The sequence below is a fragment of the Camelus dromedarius genome, chromosome 4 (genome assembly GCF_036321535.1).
Source record: "Camelus dromedarius isolate mCamDro1 chromosome 4, mCamDro1.pat, whole genome shotgun sequence".
NCBI lineage: Eukaryota > Metazoa > Chordata > Mammalia > Artiodactyla > Camelidae > Camelus > Camelus dromedarius.
In genome coordinates, this window is record NC_087439.1 from 78,962,438 (window position 1) to 78,980,266 (window position 17,829).

The following is a 17,829-nucleotide window of genomic DNA, read 5'->3' on the forward strand; positions in this document are numbered from 1 at the left end:
AGACAGCTCCTAACACATAAATGCACAGCCTACTTACAGGGTTCAGTATAACAACTAACTCTGGCTTCTCTTCTTAATTCTATTCTGCTTCCAAACCTAAGCTCCTAGACCTTTATTCTATGCTTTGAGGTCATTTATGCAGATGCAATCCTCAGGTTCAAGGAATACTATCTTTCTAGAGATTCTTTTTGTCTGTTCCTCCCCCTCCTTATCTCCCTTTCCTTGCTAGATGCTGTGTCCTCTTTTATTCTCATCTTTGGAAATTTCTTGAATTGATCCCTTTTCTTGCTGCCCAGCTTAGTTCATGTTCACCAGAGACTTTCTCCCCAATTTTCGATTCTTCCCCCTTTCTCAAGTCTTCCCCCTTCCCTTCTTAAGATATCTTTCTTGGTTTTCACACTTTACGCTTCCCAGTAATCTGAGGCAGTCTTCTGTTTCACCACTGTTGACCTAGTTTCTGGTACAAACCATCTTATTTGCAGTTGATCATACAGAAGATCCTCTTATTTAGAGCAAAATAAGAAAAGATTCCTGTACTATCAGCAAAACCAGATTTTCAGGTTAATTATGAATTCATATTGTAGGATCTCCTTCCTTCCTTAACCTGGGACTTAACTGTTTTTGTGCTTTGGGATGCTTTGTCTGTTCAAGGTATAATTTGTACCAACCCATGATAAACCAATTGAATAACATATATAGGTTTTGTTTAAGATTAATATTATCTCAGAAGGGGGTATCTGTCTAACTGTTGGACAGTGTTAAGTACTTGCATGAGTTGACTGATAGCCCATAGTCCAGGGAAAGTTAAAGAGCTGCCCAGTGAGTCATTCAAGGATAAGACAGGGCCATATGTTACATTAGACTCAAAGAACAGGGAGCTTTTTAGTAAAAGACAAAATCGGTCTTAATTACAAAGCACAACAGAGATGAGACAATATTCTATATTGTTAACTTAAGTTGGCCTAAAGAGTTTCAGTCAGGAATCCTGTATATTGAACTACAGTGTGTTCAGTGTGATTAACAAATACAATCATCACTACAACTCTTTCAGAACTTGGTTTTCTTTAATAACCCTCCATCTGCCACTTTGAGTCAACTCCTAGAAGTGATGAGCTGGCAGTTTTCATCATATGTCGGCCGTGGTCTTAACTCTGATCAACTCAGCATGCTGGCCGAGAAGCTTACAGGTGAGAACTGGTAGATGTGAAGGACTTGTCCCACTTTCAGTACTCATGTGTTTTAAAGACCGATGGTGATGTTACTGCAGTTAATAATAATAATGACTGTTACAATTTATTGTGTTCCTGTTATATTGCTATGCACAGGGCTAAATGCTATATCATCTTTCTCACAAAAGTACTTTAAGGCAGAATAATAAGGATAACTCATTATTCTATCCATTTTTATAAATGAGTCTTCTTAAATTCAGAGGTTAAGGGACTTGCCACGCCTGCAGGGCTAGTACAAGCAGGGCCAAGATGCAGGCCAGGCCTGTCCAGCTCTGAAGCCCCTTCCTTTCTATTCCACACTCCAGCCTCCAAGGTGTTCTTATGCCATTTCCACTGAATGTACTGTGAAGCCGTAATGGTGCCTTGATCTTTCATATTAACAGCACAATGGTTATTAGCCATCCGGAAAATAGCTGATCCCAGGGCCAGGAAATTTAACAGAAATTTAAAACCACCCAGCTAATACTTAATTCTTTATAGCAAGAGAATTTCAGTTTTGATTGATGCTTCCAAAGTTTGCAAAGTCGAAACATGGGTACTCCGTGTAGTGACTACATTGTAAGCTTTTACTGAAAGATTTTTAAAACGTATGTGTATTTTAACAAGTCTACGGTAAACACATTTAGCACCAAAAAGAGAGTTAAAATTGGATCTGTATACATTTCTAGGTAAGGTAGGGCCAAAGAGGCATTTGAGCGGCAGCAGTGAAATCGTCTGTGACTTGGTTTAGTTTGACTTAACAAGTGATGCTGGGTTGCCTCTTGTACCAACTCTCTGACCAATAGGTGTCTAAATAAATCAAGGCTTTGGGGAAGATTACAAAAATCACTTAATGTAAATACCCCTTTCCATCCTTATTTAAATCATAAAGCGCAACAGTAGGCATTCAATAAATATTAATGAGTGAATAAAGCTTCTAAATATGTAGTGCAGATGCAGCCCTAGCCTTTCAGATCTTCATCAAATTATTCTTATACTGTCCTTAAATTTTAGACAGAAACTCTTCTTTCATTGCCCTGAATCAGAACAGTCAGTGGTTCCTCATTGCCAAATGGATTTCATCTAGTTCATTCATTTTGTGATAATCTTCAAGACTCCTGGCAATCTGGTCTCTACAAATTTACTTTATAATGTTTATTTACCAACATTAGGCTGCTCTTACTGTCTCCTATATAAGCCGTGCTCATGTCCACTGTGCCCCATCCTACATTATTCTTGCTACTGGAGTGGCCTCTTCCTTCTCCTCTGACAATTTATATCCTATATTCACGAAGGCCTGGTTCTAGACACCCATCCATTTCTTAAGGCTATCTTTAGCTCCTCCATTGAAAAGAATTCTTTCCTAGATAATAAGTTTCATGATCTCTTGTATTTTTATTGTTCTTAGCATGAAGAACACTGTAAACCCACAGCTTAGGAAATGCTTGAAAGGGGCAGGGTGGGAGGGATCTAAATTTCTAAATTAAATCCAAATTGAAGAGTCTAATTTGTTCTATTGTTTAATGAAATTGTTTAATAAAAATCTCATTCTTCTCTTTCATTTTAGTCCAGTCTAGCTACAGTGATGGTCATCTCACCTGGGCCAAGTTCTGCAAGGTACACACAGGGGGAGGGTAGTGTCAATTAACCTTTTTTTTTCTCCAGTGCTCCTTTTTAAGCCCCAACATCATAGCCTGGGTTTTGAGGGTTTCCAAGATAAGATTATTTTTTTTTAAAAGATTCTAAAGTGCTATCTCATTTAAAGGAAATGTTTTATTTTTTAAAGGAACTTGAATTATTATATGAACATTACTATTAAAATAATCATTATCCTAACATGTTTGTTTATCCCAATAGGAACACCTACCTGGTAAATCATTTACCTTCTGGACGTGGCTTGAAGCAATATTAGATCTAATTAAGAAACACATTCTTCCCCTTTGGATTGATGGGTGAGTTATAGACTATTTGTTCCATACGATCATTAGGTTCTTATTTTTATGCTGTTGTTTTTTTTCCCCCTTTTCTTTTCCTCTTTTCTTTTTAAGCAAATTTAGTGTCATAGCATGGAAAATAGCTATAGTTTCTTACATTCTTCATAGAGTATTGATATTTAATCTGTATAAGAATAATTCAGGCACTGTTGACTTTTTTTTTTTTTTTTTTTTTTGGTGGTGGGGAGGTGATTAGGTTTATTTATTTATTTTTTAATGGAGGTACTGGGGATTGAACCCAGAACCTCATGCGTTTTAAGCATGTGCTCTACCACTGAGCTTTACCCTCCCCCGCCATTGACTTTTGATTATACTCAAAACAAATTTAGGTCTGTTCTTTGTGAATGGATTAAAGGCAAGTGCAATAAATTTTAGTCTTTGATCAGATAAAACTATGCCTTGTTCTGTTTTTAGGTATGTCATGGGCTTTGTCAGCAAAGAGAAGGAACGACTCTTGCTAAAGGATAAAATGCCTGGAACCTTTTTGTTACGATTCAGTGAAAGTCATCTTGGAGGAATAACTTTCACCTGGGTGGACCATTCTGAAAATGGTACATGGTCACTATTTCTTCATGTGAAACTAGTATTGAGTTTGGGTTATTCGTATTTCCCTTCTCAGAAGCATGTGGCGTGTTGTTCTGTTTTGCATGTGTGCAGCGGATTTGAATATTAGTTGTCACAGCTGTCCCAGAAGAGGGTAGCCTCTGAATTTCTCACAGCCTACGTGGGTGTCCTCTATCATGTGGCCATCTGTACTGTCCACGCTGCAGAGAAGGGCTGGCATTGTTTTATAACCAGTGACATGAGGATAATGTGGGCAGGAAGAATGGCCACAGGGCGTGCCTGCGGGAACCTGAATATTCCCTCCCTTTGGGTTTTTCCAGGAGAAGTGAGATTTCACTCTGTAGAACCCTACAACAAAGGCCGGTTGTCTGCTCTGCCCTTCGCTGACATCCTTCGAGACTATAAGGTCATTATGGCTGAAAACATTCCTGAAAACCCTCTGAAGTACCTCTATCCTGACATTCCCAAAGACAAAGCCTTCGGTAAACACTACAGCTCCCAGCCATGCGAAGGTTAGGTTCTTTCCATTCCCTTTTTTTTTTCCTTAAGATTTTGGAAAATGGCCTCAGACTGGAGGAAAGTAAATGAAGTTTCTCTTTTTTTAATGTTGACTTTAATCACTAAAAGATCTAAGGGGTATGTGGAGGAGGTCAAAGCCTTAGAAATGAGGTGATGTGTCAGCAGTTCCTGAAAAGGAACCCGGGGCGGCCCAGCTAGCAGAGCAGTCAGTCATGAGTAGCTGTGGCCGGATGTCGCTATGGCCACGGAGACTCAGCACCCGCAGAGTTTCGTTTTTCTCCCTTCTAAAGTAGGGATGGTTCTGACTGCACGTTCTGCCCGGGGGGAGAAGAAAAGAAAGAGGAGGTAATGATTAGAAAGCTGTTAAAAGTTAGGCAAGGCTATTTTTGCAAAAGAAGCTCAGGGCTTATAAGCTTTCTATTTTTTGCCTACTGTAGTAGACTCAGAACTCAGAGTACTGTTCACTTGCCATGGAGGGGGCAAGGGGGTCTGTGCTCCACCCCCCACACCCCACCTCCCAGCCCATCGAGAACAAGTCTTGACATGATTGCCTTTCCTGGTTGTATCCTAAGGGCCTGAAATAATACCTGGCCAAAACAGGCATTTGGTAAATATTTGTTGAATAACATGAAAAGAACACTCATGAAATTAGCTGTACAATTGTAATTTAAGTTCACTATTCTGTTTCTTTAAATGAAAATATTATACAACCCAATACAATGTTCACCTGTAGCAATTAAATATATGAGCACCATCTTGTGGGACACCCCGCCATTGTCACTCACAGGTGGCGGCTTGCTGCCACCCCACTTCATCCCCCTCTGAAACAAACAAAAGAAAACAACAACCATGACCACAACAAAAACCTGTGGCTTTTAAGTGTCTCTACAATCTGATCAAATGAAATAACAAATGCCAGTGCAACAGGTAACAGTTGAAAAATTACAGTTGGTCCAAATTATAGTTGGATCAAGTACAAGTTCACCGCAGTATGCCAGAGAAATTTCGGGATGGTTCCAAGATGAAGTTTGCACATTACTGTCACTACAGTGCAGTAGCACTTTTAGCAACACTGAAATGTCTGCGTTGCAGAAATTTGTGTAATTATAAGATTATGATCAGTGTCAGTTTTAATGAAAAGGATTGAGTTATTACAAATCTCCAACCCATGAATAGACTGGTCCTTATAATTAAACTTAAATGCAACATAGAAGACAAGTAGTGTAGTTGATTCCCAATTTTTCTCACATATTTTAGAGCATTAACATGTAATGTCAGAGTAGGTCTGCCAAGAGATTTGTTTTTCTCTTCTTGCACATTTTAGGCTCATCTGAAATACTGTGTCATCAATTCAACTAAAAAATTTTGTGAATCACTTAACAATTGTACTCCCTCTCTTCTTTTTAGCATTACTTTTATTTTTCTAGACTTTTTTCTAGTTTTATCAATAATAATAATAATAATAATAATAACATTTTTCCCCAATTTTGTGCCTTTCTTTTCCAGTTTCAAGACCAACAGAAAGGGGAGACAAAGGTTATGTTCCTTCTGTTTTTATCCCCATCTCAACAATGTAAGTAATCTTAGTCACATGTAAAATAATGATTATTGAACTTATCCAAAAAAAAAAAAAGCTGGAAGTTTAAGGGTAGATCAGGGTACATATAACTGAGAATAAAGCATTTTAATGCTCAATGTCAACACATAAAGCTAGTCTTCAGGACGCCCCACAGTCTATCACATGAGAGTTATAAAGTTGCCCTTTTGTATGCCATGTATTCCATAGCAGGCTGGATGATCTGACTTCAAATGATGAATTAGACATCTTAGTGTCACAGACAGATGAAGTCCTAGAACGGAGTTCTGTTGTGAAGTGGAAAATTTCCCCCTCTACCCCCTCAAGTTCTTGTGGCTGGACTAATAATAACATTGACACAGGATGAACTGACAGAATAAAAGAAACAAATTTCAATTTGTGCGCACAGAAGTCTCATGGAAATGGGACCGAAGAAGTGGCCAAAGCAGGCAGATTTTATACTTTTTAGGTGAAGAAAAAACCCAGTAAATTTGTGAGGCATTGACAGAACACTGTGGGCTTTGGGTGCTTTAGTGAAGAATCTAAACAGAGTTTGGGCTTGGGGTAGTGAGTTAAAGAAGTAACAAGGGTCACTTACACAGGCTTCTCAGCCCCAAATGAGTCCCCTGTCTCTGGCGATGAGAGTGTCCTTCCACCTCCAGATGCAGGGAGGGTACCTTTCCCAGGAGAGATGGATTTCTTGCTTTCAGGGAGGCAGAGAGGGGGGTCAAAGTGTCCCTCCTGCATCCATTCTTTCTTAAGTAACTTAATTTAATTCAAAATAATCAATATGGTATTGAGGCACGTTTTGGGGTAGCCTGCTTGAGTCCCAACATTTCCTAACACAGTAAGTCACCACAAGCTTATTATTTCTAATCCTTTTCAATATCTACCCTGTTATCTCTTTAAGCCGAAGTGATTCAACTGAGCCACATTCTCCATCAGACCTTCTTCCCATGTCACCAAGTGTCTATGCAGTGCTGAGAGAAAACCTGAGTCCCACAACCATTGAAACTGCCGTACGTTCCCTTTCTTTCCATTGCTGTCAAGGGCATTTCTAATGAGTCAAAGGCGGTGAAGAGCTGCCTGGGCAGTGAGAAAACACACTGGTTGGAACAAATCCATGAGCACAGCACAAGGGGTATCTGCGTGTTGCTGACATTATGGGCACTGAAAGCAGACACCTATGCTGACTTGAACTGCTCTGTTTTTCCATCAAAAGTCAACAAAGGGCAAAGTACTCCTGTGCCCCACCCCGACTCAAGCACACTTTGTCCCTGCTTCCACCATCAGCCCCACCCATCCCCACTACTCTCCCCACTTGAGCGAATAACATTTATCGGTCAATATTTACAAATCTAGCTTCATATTTATTTTAGCAGTTCAAGTACCATAAATTCCAATTTTTCTTGATTGTTACTTGCCTTGTTAGTCCTGTCCTGGGAACTTCTTCAAGCGGTATATGAACAACAACCAATTAGCAGCATAATAATACTTTTCTGAGAACTGAGTCATAATCTTAGATGTGATGATGTGCTGTAGGATGCATTCTATTTATTTTAGTCCCCAATACTGTCAAGCAGTTCAAAACCCCAATTACATGTGGACCAACATACATCAGAATAACAGAATCTTGGAGGGACCCTGAGCCCCAAGAGATTTGTGTCTGGCTATGAATCAAGTGGTTTTTAGTCCTTCTCTTGAAGATTTCCAGGGATGGAACCACTTATTTCAATGTTAGCTGTCCTTAAATCATTTTGTTATAAAAGAACTTCTGCTACATTTTACACCTATTTTATCATTATATTTTTGTGGGATGAAAAAGCCTTCTTAAAATAGTTTTCATCTATTTAATAGGTGCCTTTTATTTTAGACTGATCAACCTCAGTTAGTTTTGAGAGAACTGTACTTAGCAGTTAACCGGTAGGAAGATTATGAAATGTGTATTTAGTAGACCAGAGGATGTTTACTCAAGAAATGGTGACACCTGCAAAAAATAGTTTGCTCAAAGGTCATTTTCATTTTCAATTTTAGATGAAATCTCCCTATTCTGCCGAATGAAAGGATAAAACTCTTGACACTCAAAAGAAGGAAGCAAATGAAAAAGCTTAAAGACTGTTCTTGGCCAACAATCACATCTTATTTCTTCAGCTTTGTATATACCGTTTTCCAGGAATTGGTTTAAGTCTGAAGCTTTCCTCTCACTGGCATGACACCACCAAAGGAGAGTGTAGTGACTGAAATGCTAAAAACCAAAGCTTCGGATAAACTTGTGAGATAAAACACTTCAAGAAACCAGTGTTAATATAATATTAACAAAAGACTCACTTGTTTCATTTCTGGTTTTGTTTCTTCTCTGTCGCTTATGATTTTGGCTCTAGAAGGTTTGAGTGTTAAGATTTCACAATAGGTAAACAATAACAGAATCACACCTACAATACTCAAAAGCCAGCAGCAAGGCCTGATGAAAAAAGCCAAATAAGCTGATGTCCTGAGTTGTAGCAGGTCAGAGTCATCACACTAGATACACGATGGAAGTAATGATGGGGCATTAACAGTAGCAATTCACATAGTGTCCTGGGGCCAATTAGGTAACCTCTTGGTTGCCATGTCAACACTGTCCCAACTTCAGGGGTCACAGCTGCTGGTACCACTTCCAAGGATACCTCTCCTGTTAGGGAGACAAATCCAGAGTCATTCCTGGTGGTATCTCAGGCAAACCACACTGAAAGCAGATGCGTGGGTAAAAATCTCATGAATTGAGGCCTGTGAGGAGAATAACAGCCCTGACTTTGGGTGAGTGACTTAAGCCCTGGGTGGTATGTGCTTCATCTCTAGAAGAGGCTGGGCTGGGTGGGCTATGGTCCCTACAAGCTCTGAGAGTCTCTGGTCCCATGAATCCAACTTGAGCATGCAGAAAGGAGTTTGGGATGGGAAGTTCCATCTGCTCAGTTTTCTCTGATGATGCAGGAGGGGAGGTTTTTAACTGGATGGTAATGCATGTATACGAACTGCAGGTTTGTTTTGATCCTTGCCTTGCTTGGACTGGATGCTTAGTGGTGCCATTGCCCAGCCCCTGCCCTTAGTAGTAGTGTGGGATCCCCACTGCCCAGGCCCTGGGGACCTCTCCATGTCGCCAGGCCCTAGAGCAGCTGCAGAGCCAGGGGAGGAAGTCACGATACCGAGGCATCTCCCATGACCAGACACAATAAGTCCTGAGGCTGGTGTCCAAGGTGAGTCCTGACCACAGAGTCAGAGATGATAGTCCCCTTAGAGGGTTCCTTCCTCTCTAACTTCTTCCACCATCTCCCATCACCCAGGCAGGCCAAACAAGGAGAAACTAATGTTTGATGGAAATGATTTGAAAGAAAAAATAAAGTTTTTAATATAACCTGCCTTCTCCCTTAGAGAGATTCCATTCTCTCCAGCTCACCCTTTATACCCACCTACCATGTGCCTGACTGGATTCTAGATTGTTCCTATGGGACATATTCTGCAGTTGCCCCAAGGCCAATTCCTTTCCTCCTTTGCAAGCTCCTGACAGTGCTCTCTGGGTATAGGTGTCTGTCTGAGGTAGGACCACGGGCTAACTCAAGGTACGTTCCTTCAGTCTCTACTTCCCTCCACAAGCCCAGTTTTCTGAAATTCACATGTATCAGTGGGCAGCAGAAGTAAAGGAAGTATTTTAACCTGGTTTTAAATTAGTATATATTTTTGACTAATATTTATCCCCCTTCTAACATGAGTTTAATCAAGAATTTCCCACATCTCACATTGGAATTTCCCTCTCGTTCCTCTTCAGTATTTCCTCTTGAGTGATATTTTAAACTATAAAATGATCATTATCATTTTATCCTTTAAAGATTTTCTTTTATCCTTTAAAGATAAAGAGTATTTCCACCAGGAAACACTCTTGAATGATTGGATTTAGATACCAAAAAAGGTTGTGGAAGCTTTTTATTCTGTGGAATGTATTAAAAGTATGATGGACTCTTACTTATCCAGCAGAAGTTTGAAATACTCATCCATATAGAGCCAGGCAGCACAATGCCACGCTTTCATATGTGATTCGGCATTACTTGGGGGTAGACGTTACAAGGACTACAGGTTGTAGTTTGCTCCCTGTAATACAGGCAGCGGCCTCAGTAAGAACAAGAGCCCAATAAGTGGATCGAGAAAATCAAAGTCAAGTTCCCAGGGTAAAGAGTTATGTCCAAGGATGTGAATTTTACATTCCAGAAGCCATCTTTGTGTGGGTAATGGGATGTTGTCAGGGGATTCCTGGGGATGCCTGTTCAGTTCAGGATAAGGAGTGCCACATGAGACAGAAATGCAATGGGAAGGAATTTAGACCACATTTCCACCCAGTCCTACCCTAGAATATTTTTTTTCTGCCAACTAGTGGCAAGTAAGCAGCATTTAATGAAACAAAACGTAGATTTATTTTCTAACTATTAATCACATTTTCACCTCTCCCCTCAGCCATCCAAGACTAATCACAGATGTCCATTTTACTAATCCCTTTTCAAATTCTTTTAAATGTAAAGACTCACTGTGACCAACTGTACTGAGTATCAGTGCCTTTATCTGGAATGAATGGTGGAAGAAGGCAGCTGCCCATGGATTTCCTCAAAGTCTTAAGGTGGCAAGGAATCCCCGCCCCCCACCAGGAGCCATAAAGGAAGAGGATACTTCTGGCAAACCCAAGGGGTTCTTCTTTACCTCACATGGTTCAGGAGGCCCATGTACAGTAGAAGGAACAGAATTAGGGGTAAAAGCACCCCTGGGCTGTGCTCAGACTTAGCAAACTGGCCTCCTTAGACACATTTCCACTTTCTGACATAGAGGCTTGTTTCTTTTTTCAAATTGATTGTGAACATTGATTGATTTCCCTGCATTTCTAAAAGTCTGGCTAACTGAAGCATAATTTACATATAATAAAATTCATCCTTTTCTGACAAACACATACAGTTGAGTAACCACCACTGTAAGGCACAGAACATTTCTCACAAAGAGGACACTGTAAAAACATGAGGAAGGACATTCTCCACCACAGCCTTCAAGTAAATACAACAAACAATTCCAGGCTTCCTGTGTAGACAGAGGCTCTATTCAAATTAAATCTGATCATTTTAATCTCTGCCTAAAATCTTCGAAGGGCTCATGGCTCTCTGGCTTGGCAGTTCTTACCTGTGGTGTATGGATAGAATTCTTGAGGGTCATGAGTTTGGATGGCAAACGTTAGCACTTTATTTTCATAAACTTCTAACTGAAACTTAGACTTTCCTTCAATGTGGAATAAAGGCAACAAACCATAAACCATGCATTTTTGTCACATTACAGTTGTTATAGTTATCTCAAAATATTGCTTATGCTAAGCATGATTTTGAAATTGCATTCATCAGAGTCACCTCTAGATCTTATTGAACGCCATTAATTTAAAAAGCAGTTATATTACTATATCACAAAGCTGGCTTTCATATTTTTATCTCTGTTTCAGTGTAATCAATGTAATCTGTTTCCTGTTTAATCTTATGTATTTTATTATATTCAACAAAAAACATTATTTGAGGGGAGGATTAGGTTTATTTATTTTGATGGAGGTACTGGAAATCGAACCCAGGACCACATGCATACTAGGCATGCACTCTACCACTGAGCTGTACCCTCCCCCAAAACATTATTTTTTGAAAGCATTCAAAGGTTTCATCAGACTGTCAAAGGGATCTATGGCACAAAAATTAGTTAAGAATCCCAGCTCTGGATGAAGACTATAATTCTCAACGGATCTTTCTCAAGTGATACATTATTTAGTCTCTTCTTAGTCTTTAACACATTTCTCAACAGTTCTCCCCAACAATAGCTTCTTATCATCGAAAATATACACAAGACTGAACTGCTTTCAGTTTCTTTGATGGCCCATGCTCACTCTTACCTCCTCCTGCTGTATCCTCCCAAGTCTCCAACCCCATCCCATCTACCCTTTCCCCTGGATAATGTGCACAAAGCCCTCCTGCCCAACACACACACACACACACACACACACACACACACGCACACACACACGGCCCAGGTCATGTCATGCCTCCTCCACATCCTCTAGATCACCCAGCATCGTTCTTATCACCTTGGTTGTAAATGCACATCATCTGTTCTCTTCATTAGAGTCTAAGCCCTGTATGTACAGAGACTAAGAAGCCTTTGTTCACAGTCATATCCCTAAAATCTAGCACAGTCTGCTTCTTCATAAATATTTGTTAATGATTTAGTGTTTGAACTAAAGGACTTACAGGACAGTAATTAGTTTCTTTCCTTTGCTCCTTGATCTGCCTGCAAGACTAAGCTAAATTCCCGTTATAATCTTCCAAACTCTAGAATTATGAAACAGTCTCCAATTTTATACTTCAACCCGATTAACCAAAACACGCTTGCTATTGCTCAAACAACAGTGGACGTTTCCTCGACTTCACCTCACTCGTGACTTCCAAGCTCTATAGAAATGCTCTGGAATTAGACTGTACATTAACTCACTCTGACTTCCCTTTAATTTAGGTATCTCATGTGTGCCTAATATCCCTGACACCCACAGGTGAACCAAGTGTTCTGGAAATTCCCCCTTAACTCCCCTTCATTAAACTCATTGCCTTTGCTACGCCCGCCCCTGGGGAAAGTCCTGCATAGCACTCTCGTACCTTAGGCTTGACGGCCATCCGCTTAGATATCTCACAGGCTGCTGCAGATAGAAAGAGCCCTAGCGGCCATCCATGCAGGGTGGAGATGGGGGAGAGGCTGGAAGAGTGCGGAGGAGCGGGGCTCTCATTGACTTTTTCCAGAATACACGTGCTCTTAATACTCCTCCCCCTCAATTCTAGCTCAGTAGGCCTGGTGCCTGTGCTGAGGTCTGCATGGTTGATTTAACTTGTGATTCCTGATCCCAGGGTTGTTCAATGCTGTTATTCATTCGTTTGAAAAATGTTTTTGAGACTCTATCAGGCATTGCCTTTCTCAACCAGGGTTTAATATCTAAACCACAAGACCCAGAATGTGGTTTGCTTGACTATTTTCTCAGTTCTCCCAAGGACGCTACCTAGTGCCATTCTAGATATACAGGAGGGAACGTAATTAATGCACAGATGCCTCGGGCATTAGGCTTAATTGTCTCACGGAAATTGGGAGAAGGCAGGCTGTAACACAGCACAAAGTCCCTCCGGTGGTGAGGAGAGATGAAAAGAAGCAAATAACAGATTTAATAAGCACCATGAAGAACATAAATGTGACATAGAGTAACTGGAAGAAACAGTCTCTGAAGGTCTCTCTGGGATGACATTTGAGCTGAGACCTAAAGAATGAGAAGAAGGAAGTCCATGACCCAGACAGGAACTCAGCATCCTGAAGAGCAGTCTGCATATACATAGGACTCAGGCTGGTAAAAGCCTGGGATCCTTGAGGGAAAGAAAGAGGCCACAGGGAGCAGAGCCTAGTGAAGCATGGAGAGAGTGGGACAGGATCTGTAAGAGAAGGAAGCAAGACTAGATCATGCAGGGCTCTGGGGAGAGCTGAAGGCTCTGGGTTTTATTGCGAGGGCTGTGGGAAGGAATGGTATTATAATTTGTTTCTTCATTACATCTATGTTTTCATTAAACACATAACAAGGTTTCTACAGAAGAAATCCCTCCTCTCCCCAGTTTCCTACTAGGGACCTGATGGGTGTGCAACATGTGCATTTGCACAGTGCAGAACTCTCAGAGGGGCTCCACACTTAGTTTAGTGCTCTGCTGTTGCTGTCTTGATTTTTTTTTAATTTCATTTTTTATTTAAATGTAGTTGATTTACAGTGTTAGTTTCAGGGGTACAGCAAAGTAGTATATATATACATACATATATATACACATATTTTTTGATTCTTTTCTATTATAGCTTATTACAAGAAATTGAATATAGTTCCCTGTGTTATACTTGAAATTCTTAATGAGTTTGAATAAGGGGCCTCTTGTTTTCATTTTTCACTGGGCCCTGCAAATTGTATAGCAAGTCCTGTTCTCTCCATCTAACAGGTGAAAATAAACGTCCCTAGGCATTGCGAGAATCATGTACAGTATACTTGCAGTCCTGGGGACTGGTCCTTACTCTAACGAGGCCGGAGGCTGTGGTCCAGTAAGGTCGGTCCCCTCCCACACTAGAGGTCCTAGGTTGGTCTCCAAGTCACCCTAACTGGCTAGAGCCCTTTAAGAGTGGTTGAGCAGAGCTCAAAGAAACCCTGCCCACTCCATGCCTCTGGGAACCATTCAGTAAGTTACACAGACAGCAGGCAGGCCAAAACGATTTTTCCTGGGCCTGCCAAACTTCCGAAATCCTGGTCCGGTGACTAAACGATTCTCCTTCATTATACTTCTTCCGCACTCCTTCTGGTATAGTCACCATAGGGGGGAGGGGGGAGCGGAGGGGACGGGGCGGGATGAGAAGTCCCCAGAAGAAAGGCTCCTTTGCAGACGCAGAAAAGGATGGCTGAAAAAACAGCCAGAATCCTCACCTTGGTCTCTGGCTTAAGGGCTGGCAGCCAGCTCTGGGAGGGTCAGAGCTTGAAAGACTAGTAAGATACGAGTTAGCATGCGTGCTTATTGTGTAGCTAGAGACGTCACCAGGCCTCGCGAAGAAAGAAAGATGGAAGTGGATGGGTAAAGTTTCCAGCACTTTAAGCAATTAGAAAACGCTCCCCTCCCACCCCCGACCTCCCTTCCCTCTAAAGTTAACAGGCACCAGCCCGCCTCCGCCTTTCGGCCTGTCCAGAGCCCCCACTCTGGGCCTGGGGGAGCAGGGACGGCGCGGGGGAGCCCCGGCGGTCCCGCGAGAGCGAGCGGAGGCTGTGGGAGGGAACCGCCGGCGGGCCCGGCCGGGCCGGCAGCGGGAAAGCCCCGGGCCCGCGCCTGCGTACTGCGCTTTCTGTCTCTTAACTTTCGCTTTTCGGTTTCCTCTCAATCCAGCTCCTTCTCGCTCCGGGACCATTTCCCAGAAAGCACGCGGGACGGCTCTTCTGAGCAGACACGTCCCTCCCGCCGCGCGCCGGCCCGGCTGTTTTGGAAACTTTTCAAACAGCCTGACAGTCTGCACCTCCCCGAGTATACCTCATCCTGGGTGGTCATGGGCTGCTCTCCTGAAAGCACAGGCTGTTCAAAAGCTGTTCGTGAGGGTGTCTGGACTACGAACGTCATAGTGCTCGTAGTAGACATGAAGAAAAGTATAAAAAGTAACCCATCACCCCAAAACGTGTTAGGAACATTCTGTAGAGGACCCAGACTAGCAGGCAGGGTTTGTGTTTATCATGAATGCAATGAGGGTTACCAAGACTTTTAAGCAAGGAATGTCTCTATGAGTGTGGTGTTTTAGAGCATTTAATTCAGCAAATATAGCCGAGGGGAAAGTGACAAGAAGGTAGTATAACTGGGGTCTATTTTAGCATTCCAGTTCTGAAGTGATGAAGGCTTGGGGTATTGTCGATGATGGGAAAACTGAGGAGGATAAAGGGCATAGGGAAGGAAGCATCCACAGAACTTGATGACAACCAGAATGTGGAGAGCCAAAAAGAAACTTCGTACTTGCAAACGTTAAGATTATTTAATTCTCCTGTCGATACTGAAGCTAGTCTCTGTGCAAATCTTACAGTATCAGAAAAAAATATGTGGAACACATTATTTACCCTTCCCAGCATCAGCTTTTCTCGAACATCGTTTGGGCCCTTAGTGCAGGTAAATAGGAGGGGAAAGGTTTTTTTTGTTTGTTTGTTTTTTTGTTTTTTTTGTTTTTTTTGTTTTGCGGCCTAACATCCCTTTTCACAGAAGGCTGCTACTTTGGTACTAAGGGATTGCTATCACCAGTTCAGTACTGACTTTGTGAGGGTGAATGTGTGACAAGAAGAAGGAGCATATAGATATGAAATGAGAAAAAGCTAAAATATGCACATATATAAGCATACTTCTGGGAAATTATTTAGATCCTTTTCCTACCCAAAGTTGCTTTATTATTCTAGGCTTGATTCAAGTCCTGTCTACTTGAAGGAACCAATTGATTTAATGAGCACACATTCAAGAAGACCTAATTTAGGCTGGCCTCAGGGATTCCTACCTGGGGAAGTGACATTTAAGCTTAGATTTTAGCTAAGACATAAAATATGAGTTAGCCAGCAAAGAAGTTGGGCAAAGGGGACTTGGCTCAAGGGGCTTTCCAAATGGAGGACTGCTGGTGAGAAGGCCTTGAGTTTATGGAAAGAGCTTGTCTTATTTGAAGAACAAAAATGCTGAAGTAAGGAACGGAAAGAGTGGCACATGATGGGGTTAAAGAAAGTGACAGGGGAACCAGGGCTTTGTAAGCTACATTAAGAAATTTGGAGTTTATAAAAAATGTCATTGTAGAATTTTCACGTTTGCAAACACGTGATCTGCTTTGCAATTAAAAAAATAAACAAGCCACTCAAACTGCTGTGTGGACGATGGATTAAATGGGAGTTAAGAACTGAAGTGAGGCAGTCATTTGGGAATCTACTGCAAGGATTCAAATGAGAGAAAAGAGGTGATGGCGCAGAAGATGGCAAGAAGTGGTGAGACTTGAGAAATATTTAAAAGAATCAGCAAGGCTTGAGAACTGCCGCTGTGAGGGGTGAGAAGGCATCATCAAAGGTGGCTCCTAGTTATCTGGCATGCACCATTTCTAGAAAAAGGGCAGGTCTGAGGAGAAAGATGATGGGCTCGTTCTGAACAGAACTAGTTTTCAGAGCTTACCAGACATTCAAGTGGGGGCTGTATACATGGGTGCGGAGCTCAGGGGAGAGGTGTGGACAGGGTGCTAGAAGTTCTGCATATCTAGGACACTGAATTTGTGGATGAGCTCATCACAAGACAGCGTGTGACGTGCAGGTAAAACAGACCAAGATCCAGACCCTGACTATACTTAACACTGAACGGTTTGGTGGCAGAGGTGGAGCAGAGATGGAGAAAGCATTCCAGAGAGGTGGGAAGAAGCAAGTTAGGTGCGTCGTCATCATGGCCAAGGAAGAAGTGTTAAAAGAATGGAGGCGTCAACTGCACAGGTTTCTGAGTGGTCAAATAAGGTGAGGACAGCAAAGCGTCCCCTGGGATTAGCAACATGGAAGTCAGCTGTTAAGTTTCTAGAATGACAACGTCCCCACCTGTGTTCTCCGCCTCGAATTCTTAGGTTTGGGGCTAATGTAGGGATCTCGGGATTTGGGCCTCTGCAAACACAGAACTGCCTTTTAGTTAATCTCTAAAATATGTGTAAACACAACGAACTACTTGCAACACAGAAGTCAGCTGCCCTGCACTAAGACTAAGAAAGGACCCAGCAAGTTGGCAGAGCAGTGGCCCCCGAGGGAGGAGGCTCGCGCGCGGAACAGCCGCGTTCGATTGGCCGAGCGCGCAGCCTTCTGATTGGCGGGAGCGCAAGGAGGCGGGGCGTCCGGGGATGCCTTTTCTCCTGGCCGGTACTTTCGCTTTCCCGAGCCGAATCTGCAGAGAGACCCAGGTATTCCTGGGACAACGCGGGTCAGACCCCCCAGAGAGAGTAGAGGCGACCCGGCGCGCCCAGGAAAGGCAGCACCGCTGCGCCCCGCTCACCCCTGCCGGATCCGGCGAGCAGAGTGAGTGGGTGTGAGGTTCCGGCTGCCAGGGTGGGGCAAGTCTGGACGGGCGTCGTTGGGGCCTGCAGCCGGACGCCCGGCGAGGGCGAGCTTTTAAGTAGTGACAGGTGAATCCGTCATCCGGGGAAGAACGCGTATCCCAGGTACTGTTCTCGAACGGCATTGTTGCCCCAGCCAGTCGTGCTCTGGCAGGAAGAAATACCCTGTGAGATAGACCCCCCCCCCCCGCCCCAAACACTGCATCTCCCCATTTACCTTAACTTTTCTCTCCTTCCCGCCCCTTTCCACCAGTCACATTTTCTTCTTTTCGCAGATTTTCAT

General features: G+C 42.5%; 1 protein-coding gene, 1 long non-coding RNA gene and 1 other non-coding gene across 5 annotated transcripts in view; 1 reads left to right on the top strand and 2 right to left on the bottom strand.

Moving 5' to 3' along the window:
* STAT4 (signal transducer and activator of transcription 4) overlaps positions 1-8,185 on the top strand; it is an 82,425-nt gene extending 74,240 nt beyond the window's left edge. Inside the window, exons 17-24 of the mRNA XM_064485142.1 lie at positions 1,052-1,187; positions 2,776-2,825; positions 3,066-3,160; positions 3,617-3,753; positions 4,087-4,278; positions 5,792-5,858; positions 6,772-6,880; positions 7,896-8,185. Coding sequence (XP_064341212.1) covers positions 1,052-1,187; positions 2,776-2,825; positions 3,066-3,160; positions 3,617-3,753; positions 4,087-4,278; positions 5,792-5,858; positions 6,772-6,880; positions 7,896-7,922 — 813 coding nt within the window. The 3' untranslated portion in view covers positions 7,923-8,185. The remainder of the gene's footprint in view (positions 1-1,051; positions 1,188-2,775; positions 2,826-3,065; positions 3,161-3,616; positions 3,754-4,086; positions 4,279-5,791; positions 5,859-6,771; positions 6,881-7,895) is intronic.
* TRNAF-AAA (transfer RNA phenylalanine (anticodon AAA)) lies at positions 3,420-3,492 on the bottom strand. The gene has a single exon. It is a non-coding gene; the product is annotated as a tRNA-Phe (tRNA).
* LOC135321157 (uncharacterized) lies at positions 4,330-17,828 on the bottom strand. 3 transcript variants are annotated; one of them, XR_010380682.1, is made up of 3 exons: positions 17,764-17,828; positions 5,013-5,106; positions 4,330-4,599 (listed from the first exon to the last, which is right to left on the bottom strand). It is a non-coding gene; the product is annotated as an uncharacterized LOC135321157 (long non-coding RNA). The 3 variants fall into 3 exon arrangements; XR_010380681.1 differs by lacking the exon at positions 17,764-17,828 and adding an exon at positions 12,554-12,711; XR_010380683.1 differs by lacking the exon at positions 17,764-17,828 and adding an exon at positions 8,190-8,685.
* Position 17,829: the final 1 nt, after the last annotated feature.